At 42.6% G+C, this 10,298-nt stretch overlaps 1 protein-coding gene across 1 annotated transcript in view; it reads right to left on the bottom strand.

Annotated features, from left to right (window-relative positions):
- Positions 1 to 674: 674 nt before the first annotated feature.
- nbr1b (NBR1 autophagy cargo receptor b) overlaps positions 675 to 10,298 on the bottom strand; it is a 28,631-nt gene continuing 19,007 nt past the window's right edge. Inside the window, exons 15-23 of the mRNA XM_071531016.1 lie at positions 8,887 to 8,997; positions 8,098 to 8,274; positions 6,457 to 6,753; positions 5,154 to 5,370; positions 3,910 to 4,188; positions 2,935 to 3,020; positions 2,299 to 2,377; positions 1,675 to 1,768; positions 675 to 853 (exon numbers count right to left, since the gene is read on the bottom strand). Of these exons, the coding sequence (XP_071387117.1) occupies positions 680 to 853; positions 1,675 to 1,768; positions 2,299 to 2,377; positions 2,935 to 3,020; positions 3,910 to 4,188; positions 5,154 to 5,370; positions 6,457 to 6,753; positions 8,098 to 8,274; positions 8,887 to 8,997 (1,514 nt within the window). The 3' untranslated portion in view covers positions 675 to 679. The remainder of the gene's footprint in view (positions 854 to 1,674; positions 1,769 to 2,298; positions 2,378 to 2,934; positions 3,021 to 3,909; positions 4,189 to 5,153; positions 5,371 to 6,456; positions 6,754 to 8,097; positions 8,275 to 8,886; positions 8,998 to 10,298) is intronic.

Genomic DNA, 10,298 nt, shown 5'->3' with positions numbered 1-10,298 from the left:
AGCCTGATATCTAATGGTAAAAAGCATGCTGCTGAAATTGCCACCTGCTATTGGACTAGATGTCAGGCTTTACACAGATCTGGGTTCGGGGTTTAGTTGCTCTTTAAATGCTGTTATCAGCTCTTATCCTTCTTCCTCTTCAAAACAAACGGAGCAAAGCCAGAGAGGGGAAGAAAGACGAGAAGCAACATCATCAACGTGGTTTATGGGAAACGTGGTCTTAAGTTTTGAGAAACGCAAAACGCGACACGCAGCACCTTTAATCCAAGACTGTAAGACTCTGTGTGTCTCTGTAGCGACCGGTCTGCCACTACCAAGGCCTAAGCTGAATGTAAGACTACAGATTGCGGTTGTTTGATAGTCGACTACATTATCCCAGAGAGTTCGCCGGAATGTCTCCTTATATGGTCGTAGAGAGGACTGCCTCCTGTCCGCCTGGGCCAATCAGAGGAGAGGTGGGGGGGGGGGGGGGGGAGAACGGGGGAAGCTGTCGTCTCTTCCAGTCTCTCCTCTTCTTCTTTCTGTTCCCTTTTCTTCTTCCTTCATCTAGTAATTTGTTTAGTTGCACTTCACCCCCACTCCTTTCCTCCTCCTCTTCTTCTTCTTCATCTATCTCTTCACCTCCTCCTCCCTCCCTCTCTCTCTCTCTCTCTCTCTCTCCCTCTCTCTCTCTCTCTCCTCAGTAGCGGGTGGAGTACCAGTCGTTGTCGGTCATCTGGACGAGCTCATTGACGACGTCCAGCAGGTTGTAGTTGTGTTTCTTCAGCAGTCGCTGGTTGAGCGGCCGATCCCCGAAGCCCATCTCCACCAGCACCGCCATCATGGTGTCCTGGGTGGAGGCGTCCACCGGGGGCTGCAGGGGCACAAGAGCACACTGCTGCTGAAACCATCGGGCCATTCACTGATTAGCTGATCGGCAAGACATTAACTGATTATAATTTTGGTAATCCATTAAGAGTTTGTCATTTATTTATCAAGTAAAAATACCAAACATTTGCTGGTTGCTGTTTCAAAAAGCTAAGATTCGTTTGCTTTTCTCCGTTTCATATCATTGTAACATGAATACTTTAAAGGCTTTTTAGCTGCTGGTCAGACTAAGTAACACATTTTAAGAATCACTGGGGTCTGGTAATTTTCGATGGGCATTTGTCATTATTTTTGACATTTAATAGACTAAATGATTAATAGATTAATAAAAAAATAATCAATAGACTAATCGACAAAGAAAATAATCGTTAGTTGCAGCCCTGGATCAGATCAATCAATAAATGTGTGTATACCCAACTCTACTGAAAAGAACTCAGATGTCATGGTGATAGTTAAAAATCGTTTTTAACACACGTTACAAGAGCTACTACATGTTCAGTGCACAATGCACTACAGATATTACACAGTAGCACTTCATCTTACTAAGTATACTTATCATTGTTATTGGGTGTTAATTCCATTGTCTCTTATTCCATATGTTGATTTTAGCGTTTTTTCTCTTCATATTTTACAAGCCCTGATGAACAACGTCAGTTCAACGAAGGAATTTGTGTTCTTAGTTCTGCAAATGTTGCTGCAGTTTCCTCTTTCCTCTGTCAGCGAACAGGGCCTTGAACCTGGACTGGGGTCTTTTACTTTTCCACATGACTGAACATAAGAAATGTTCACAACAGAAGTCTTGCTGACCTGTGTGGGGCCTTGTCCGGTGAACAGAGCCTTGTAGGCGGAGGCTGCGACAGACAGAGCTCCTTTCACCAGGCCGCCGGTGAGGCCCGGGTGCCTGAGCACAGCAGACCAAGGGTTCAGTTCACAGAGATAATATCCACCATATGAAAACAGTGGCTGGGTTTCAATCCAAGTGTTTGTATGTGAATTATGATAGAGAAGTCGAAAGGAAACGGCAAATTTTGCTAAAATTTTCACAATTATTGAAACATTTTGGAAACACAGATAATTCGCATTTTATTTTTTGCAATTTTTTTTATTTCAAAAGTTTGCTTAAAATTCACTTGACAGTTTGACGGAAAAATGGCTACTGACACCTACGCTTACAGAGTGACTGGTAGCCCAAAATCCAAACAAATGATGGTACTTTTAAAGGATAGTATGTAACTTAAGTTTATTCCTAAATGAAAATTGTATCCATATTTTAGAAATATTTAATAATGAACTTCAGGTAAGACACTCAAACAGACATGGCAGTTTCACAATTTCTGGTACTTCAGCTGTTAGTATGCCACTGTGTGTGTGTGTGTGTGTGTGTGTGTGTGTGTGTGTGTGTGTGTGTGTGTGTGTGTGTGTGTGTGAGACCTGGGGTCCTCTGGGTTTTCTTCCTCTGTGTCTTCAGCAGCTTCAGTCTCGTCTGTGGCGGTTTGGTCAGGAACAGATCCTGGGATACAATAAAAGATCCATCACACACACACAACACACACACACACACACACACACATACACAGGGAAAGACAGACAGAGGCAGATGAACAGAGACACACTGTTCCAGATGAAGCATGTGAGTATGAAGGAATACCTTTAACAAACACCACATGATAACCACATACAGTTTATACACAAACACATGATTCCTGTAAAAGTCCTGAATCACTTAGTCTGGTAAACCCTCTTGTGAAAGAGAACAATACGGTTTTATTACCTAACTGCTAGAAGTGTGTGTTCGTGTGTGTGTGTGTGTGTGTGTGTGTGTGTGTGTGTGTGTGTGTGTGTGTGTGTGAGTGTGTGTGTGTGTGTGTGACTGTATCCACTGTGTATGCGTGCGTGTCTTCAGTATTTGCATGATCCATTTATCTGTGTGTGTTCAGTATTTGCAGGATTTTATGTGGGCCTGCATTCATGTCGAGTGCGTATGCATCCGTGTGTGTGTGTGTGTGTGTGTGTGTGTGTGTGTGTGTGTGTGTGTGTGTGTGTGTGTGTGTGTGTGTGTGCGCTTACCATCCTCAGTCTGGTACAGTTCAGACCGCTCTGCTCCTCCCTCTGCAGCAGCAGCATCAGTGTCTGTCTGTCCGTTGCTCTCTGGACTGCAGAACAACAACAACAACAACAACAATATGAGATGAAAGTCAACAAACTGCACAACACACAACACATCCTACATGACCGTTAATTCAGGGCATCTGCAGGTTTCAGGAAGCCAAATTCAAGACTGTTGAAGAGCTTTTTCATGCTATCTGGAATTATATTCAATACCAATTCAACAATCAAAATAAAGATGCAAAAATCTGACAAAACAGCAGATTGCTGATTGAACTGAGCTAATGAAAGTTGTAAAATCATAAATTGGCAGTTTAAGAAAAAGGACACGAAAATGGAAATGAATTCATTGGAAATTAACACTTCAGGGACATGATATCTAATAACGTTTATTAAAGCATATGTAACAAAACAAAACGTGTGGCTCATTGTGTTAGCCTTGTTCTGTATTAATCTAGCAGAGGACATGTGGGTCAAACTGTGACCCAACAGAAGTGCAGCTGATGCAATACAACATGAGAACTACTGCCGCTCCCATTCACAGCTTATAGTCAAACTACACAATTAATGACATTTGTCTTATTTCATTTGCCTTACTTTCCAACAACACTGCCTCGACTAAATATCACCGAATCTGTCATCATATTTGCATTAAAATTACAAAATAAACCAGTTATTACATGATGAAAAAATGTATGCCTCTAATAACAGAATTTAAGATATTTTAATACTTTCAAAGGCCTCAAATTTGAGCTAATTTCATATTTTTTCAGACTTCTAATTGACCTGTGGTAATTTTCAGCGTGAAATAGAAACACCCTGACAGCACTTTGATTTGAATACAGTTAAGTACAAATATATAAATGTATGTTGGGCCAGCCAGGCCGGAGCTCAACATCCAGATCCATCACTGTGTTTCTGTCAGCTGACACTGACCTTGGTGTGAGGATGGCTTTGGGCGGAGCCACCACCTCAGGCGTCAGCGGCTCGTCGTCCAGCGTCTGAGAGGTGCACAGCATGTCGTTGGCGCTGCTGGTCCCCGACACGCCGGACCCCCCCGACCCCCGCGGCCCCCCCGACCCCGCGGCCGCGGCGGGCTCGTCCGTCTCCTCCCGCTCCCCCTCCGGGGTGGTGCGGCCCGGGCCGTCAGAAGAGGGGGTTTCTGGGTCGGTGGGGGTCTCAGCCGGGACGTCGCCAGGCTGGGACAGAGCCGAGCTGCAGTGAGACAAGGAAGGGGGAATTACAGAGAGAATGAGAGTGTGTGTGTGTGTGTGTGTGAGAGAGAGTGTGTGTGTGTGTGCAAGAGAGAGACAGAGGGGGAAACATGATTGAAACCACCACCCTTTATGTGCAGAATATCTCCCTGGTCACCACAGTGTGTTCTGCCTTACTCAGCTTTAACTTTAATCCAATGTAGAGTGGCTGAATAAAGGGCTTTCAGGTGACCTAACTCACTGTCTGGCGGCCATCTTGGAGGTCCTCAGCTCTTTGACAAATGTAGCTGAGAACGGCTAATTTTGTTTCTAAACATACAACTTGGCTGTTTCAACAGAATTCAGAAGACATGGTTAATTTCTGTGCTGCTTTTGACTCGAAACTTGAGTTAAATTATGTTTAGATAATATCAGCTTGTTAGCTAGCTAAACTTAGCTGTCACTGTCCTGTTGTTGACACATCTGATTAGCACACTAGCTAATGTAATTAGTAGCAGCTAGCATTAATAGTGGCTTGTAGTTGCGTATTAACCGTACATTAACATTAACATCAGGTGTTTTGCTAAATTAGCCTGCTTGCTAGTTAGCTAGCTAACAAAGCCAAAAAAAAGTTGGTTTAGGCTAACTGAGCTGATGTTTTTCAGGCTACAACTTGCTAGTAAAGACTAGGACTGAAGGGGAAAGGGCTAAAACAAGACAGTTTACTGTGTCATACTACAGTAAGGGTTTGGAAACAAATCCACCTTAAACCTTTCACTTTCACTAAGAATATTACTGAATAGCCACACCACAACAATCTGTTTCAGGTATCTCTTTTTCTTGCCTGGTTGTTGTATATTTAGCCATTATTTACGAGCATCTTGGACCTCCATGATGACTTCAGCCATAGCTGCTGGGAAATTGATGCCGTAATTGCAAAGCCTCTTGTTGGACAAAAAAAGAAAGGCATTTAAAATGTGTGTGTACCTGTACATGGACTCTCCTAGTGGCCGACTGGTGTCAAAGCAGTCGGGGAGGATGATGATGTAATCCTCTGAGGAGGCCGAGGAGGAGCGACTCCTCCCCTCCCTCTTCTCCTCTCCCTCCATCTCCTTCCCCTCCTCCTCCTCCTCCTCCTCCTCCTCTCTCTCCTTCCCCCTCGGCTCCACGCAGATGCTCTCGATATCCGACTCCACGCCCTCGTCTGTGTTGGGATCAATACAGTTGATCAGTTTCAGTCACAATCTATAGATTTTGATCTTTTTTCTAAACACATAAACTAAGAGAAATAAAATAAGCCAGAAAAATACATAATAATGGATAAAAACAGAATGAAGCAGCTGTAGCCTAGAGGTTAGAAAGTTGCCGGTTCAAATCCCAGGTTTGAATGTGTGGAACTATATGAATGTGATGGAAAACATCATGCATGCTCAACTTTCAACAACTTTCCCCAGATAAAAAGAGTTAAAAATAGGATAATTTACAGAGGAGAGTGCTGCTCCAAGTCAAAGTTATGCTGAAAAGTCTCCTGTCCTCAGCTTTTACTCATGTTATCAGTTTCAGTCAGAATCAATAGGGTTGATCAGGTTTAATCAGGACCAGAAGAGTTGGCTAACCACAAAGTCAAAGTCCGTATACATGTGATGTATATGGATCATCTTAGTCTGAGTGCTGACACAAACTGAATGGAGAGGCAGTCTGAAGTGCAGCATCGATAATGATGGAAGTGTAACAGTCAGCTAATGTTGCAATACCATTAACTTAGACTAGACTGAGAGACTTAAGTGCCTGAAAAATATGAGTCACTGGGCTCACTAAGTGAAACGTCATTAACAAGTTGTCAAAAACAAATAAAAAAATCTTGACATAAATCTGTTTCTCATCTGTGAGAAACACTGACTTCATTCGCCCTATTAAACACCACCCAGCCAACAGTGAATAGAAAACCCACGTAAACACAGCTGCTACCTGCATCGTTTTGTCGAGTCAAGTTCATTTATTTCTGAAGTCCCCACCAGCCTGTCTCCAAGGACTTTACAGAGAATGAGGCTAACTAGATCTAACTGATCAACAATCAATCGTAGAACAGAATGATGTAACACAAACACAAGGACTCAGAACAAAGCACCAGACACACAATAACAAACCTGAGCAAGTTTGGTGAAATCAGGACCTAAATATCTTTCTCATATCAGGTCAGAACGGTTTCCAAAGCTGTTTCATTTTGAATTTTTACCATGTGAACTTAACCACCATCGAACCTGCGACCTTCCAGGAAAGACACCCTCACCTGTGACCCTGTGCTCCTGCAGCGTGGAGGCCCGGGGCGGAGCGGAGAGCGGGGCGGAGGGCGGGGGCGGGGGCGGGGCCGAGCTGGGGCCGGGTCCCGGGGCCGGGGGCGGGGCCACGGACAGAGGGGCCGGCAGGGAGGCTTTGAGCGGAGCGGGGAGAGACGCCTTCAGGGCGGCGGGAGGTTTCAGGGGGGCGCTGGAGCTGCTGGGGCTGCTCTCCGGACTCTTCTCCGTCTTCACCGCTTTACTCTTCACACAGGAGGAGGCGGAGCCGCCCTGGGCCGCCGGGCGCACCACTGGGAGGAAGCAGGAAGGCCGTTATGAATACTTCTCAATTCATATTTCTCATTTTAATTAGATGCTCAAGTTTTTCCACCGGGAGTAGGGTTGGGCAATATATCGATATTATATCGATTTTGTGATATGAGACAGATATCGTAATATCGTGATATGGCATAAGTGTCTTTTCCTGGTTTTAAAGGCTGCATTACAGTAAAGTGATGTAATTTTCTGAACTTACCAGACTGTTCTAGCTGTTCTATTATTTGCCTTTACCCACCATTGTCACAATATCGATATCGAGGTATTTGGTCAAAAATATCGTGATATTTGATTTTGTCCATATCGCCCAGCCCTACTTACAACTGAACATTTAGCCCACTTCGTAGGAAATACCGAGATATATATAGCGTAACGCCATTCAGCCTAAAAATACCGAGATATAATTTTTGGTCCATATTGCCCAGCCCTAACCGGGAGTATTTTGAAGCAAAGCTATTCGCAGTGGGATTACCTTGTTACACAAAGGTTAAAAACATAAACACACACAAATCCAAGAAAATCCAAACATAGAAGGCAAAGTAGAGTCCACACACTTTAGACTTTACTGTGTGATGAGGAGCAGGGGGCTCCAAATGTCACAACATGGGGGTTAATAAATTCATACACATTGGGAACATATTTCAGGGTGTGGACTTTTTATTCTAAAAAACTTTTGAAGACAAATTTCATGAGCAATATTTGCCAGAACTTATCACCAATCATATTTTTTCAAAATGCTTTTGTTCCATGTAAAACAGAGTAGAAAGACAGCAAGTAACATGCATATAAAAACAGCTCAAGAACACTTACAAAAAAGTGAGAGTAGGATGGATTTCTCCTCTTTTTTACTGAGCTATTACCTCTATCTGTTATTTTACTCCCTGGTACTTTGTATACAGGGTATTTGCAGGTTTCAAAAAGCCAAAATGAAGACTTTAAGAACTTTTCAGTGCTGCCTGGAATTAAATTTAAGATCAGTTTAAAAAACCAGAAGAGCAGCAGCAGAAAAAACAGAAACAAAGCTGGTAAAACCACTCTATTTCTGATTGAACACAGCTAATGAAAGTTCTGAAACTATAAATTGGCAGAAAAAGGAAATTAATTGTCAAGGGACATTAAGTCCAACTGTGTTTAGTAAAGCAGATGTATTGATCTGTATTGATCTAAGAGTGGACATGCAGCGTAAAGACACCTGTCATCACATGAGGAAAACAAATAAGACTTCTAATAACTGTACTGAAGACATTTTAAGACTTTTTAATGCTCTACATTCAGGTCATTTATTTCCAGACTTTTATCCTGGTCCGTGGCTGACTGACCTTTCCCTGTCCCGGGGCGGGTCGCTCTGAGGGGGGCGTGGTCAGGAGCCTCCTCCAGGGTCAGGGAGCGAATCACGGTCTCGCACACAAACTGAGTCCCGCTGATGTCGTCCTCCCCTTCCTCCTGGGCCGGGACTCCGCCCCCTTCCGCTCCGGACCCCGCCCCCTGGGGCACATCTGACAGAAGGGAATAAACCCATGTGTTACCCATTGCTGTGTCACAGAATTTGTTGTTCTTTCCCCTGACAGAAATGTTATTTTTCTTTAATTTACCAAACCAACAACAAAACGTCAACAAAACTCAAATCTGTGTAAAGCCTGACATCTAATGGTAAAACACATGCTACAGAAATGGCTATTTGCTATTGGCTGATCTTTGGTGCCAGGTGATGTCACCACCTGTTGTACTCTGTATTCTCTAATCTTCTTCTCCTCCCCCCTCCCCCATTCCTCCCTATGTATACGTCCTTTTCTCATCTATTTCTATCTTTATATATATCTCTATTAAATTTGTTTTATCCTGTGTTTGTAAAGCGTCTTTGAGCACCGAGAAAAGTGCTATATAAATGTCATGTATTATTATTATTATTATTATTATTATTATCATTATTATTATTATTATTATTACTCTATAGAAGGTGACATCACCTGACACCCAAAATCAGCCAATAGCAGATGGCAATTTCAGCAGCATGCTTTTTACCATTAGATGTCAGGCTTTACACAGATTTGAGTTTGGGGTTTAGTTCCTCTTTAAAAAAAAGGTGAATGAATGGGAAACTTCATTACCCATAATGCTAGTGGCGACCTCGGTCTCTTCCTGGATCAGACCCAAGGAGGGACTGCTCTTGTCCTGCAGGTGGGCCTCGTGGGGCAGCGGGGACATGCAGGGAGTCATGTCTGGATGGAGGGAAGACAGCGGATCTATTGAAACCAAGTCAGTCGATCAATCAGCTCCCTACAGTTACCAATAGCTTACACTGATGTATTGATTTTCCGATGTATCGAGCCGATATTGGCCTTTTGTTGAAAAGTGGATATCAGCCAATCAGTGTCATCCACCTCTGATGTCATGGAGGTTTCACTCTTTTACTCTTACACTCTGCTCACCCACCTAAAACACTTTCATTTGTCCATGTTTCAGTGGAGAGTTTTAGTGTCCCATAAACTAATTTTTGGATTTTTTTGGCAGGAAAATGGCCAAATTTAAAGATATTGAATATTGGCACAAAACATCAGCTATCTGCAATATTGATCCAAAAATAGCAGGATCAGTATCAGCCTTCAAAAACTCATATTTTTCTAACCCTAGTTCCCAATGTTTTAGACTAGAATATTCAAAAAGGCTAATGACACCAACAGGCAACTAATATAAAAGGACAATCCAGGCACTCTAAATATAAAAATATAACCACGAGGAAGAAAATGCGCATTGAGCACATTAAACCTTTGGTCAGGGGGGGTTGACAGAATACAGAAACTTAACCAAAGGGAAGCTTTTTGGATCCATCGACTGGATGCGTTACAGTATCCTGGTCTCAATGAGGATGTAGACTTCACATGCTTTCTGTAATTTTTCTCTGTATAGGCTCTCCTTTTTTCTCACAGCCTTTAAAACCTATATACAGGTACCTATTTCCCGTTTATGATGTACATGTTATATTTCTGTGTAATCTCATCTCATGTTATTTCGTTTTATTTATATTTTTTTTTCTCATTATTTTCAATTTGTTTCACCTGTCATGTTATTATCCGGGTCATGTGACTGCCTCCCATTGGCTGTTGCTATTATATTGGTGAGGCCACACCTGTGTTGTCTGTGTTTAAAGCCCTGAAGAAGACCTACAGTGGTCAAAACATGTTGGCTTTTTTAATGATTTAGCCACTACAATAAGGCTTTTTAAATATTTTCTTCCTCGTGGTTATATTTTTATATTTGGAGTGCCTGGATTGTCCTTTTGTTTGTAACAGTCTTTTTTCCCCGTTTTCCAAGAGCACCCGATACATTTTTGATCCTAGTTAGAGCAATAGAGCAACCAGTCATTTCCTTTTTTCAGGCAACTAATATAATTGAGCCTGTCAGCATAGTTTTGACTATTACTGCCTTTCACTAAAAGTTAGTTCCAAGAAGACAAAACAAATGAATAACTGGATTCTCAGAAAAGGTTCCAGACCCTTTAATAAATGCACACGGCAGCTTC

Source organism: Centroberyx affinis, unplaced genomic scaffold (assembly GCF_046629955.1).
Source record: "Centroberyx affinis isolate AG114_WGS23_722 - 3 ecotype Tasmania unplaced genomic scaffold, CSIRO-AGI_Caff_v1 ptg002017l_1, whole genome shotgun sequence".
In the NCBI taxonomy this organism is placed as follows: domain Eukaryota; kingdom Metazoa; phylum Chordata; class Actinopteri; order Beryciformes; family Berycidae; genus Centroberyx; species Centroberyx affinis.
The sequence above is the reverse complement of the archived record's forward strand: the minus strand, read 5'-3'. Positions and strand labels throughout refer to the sequence as shown.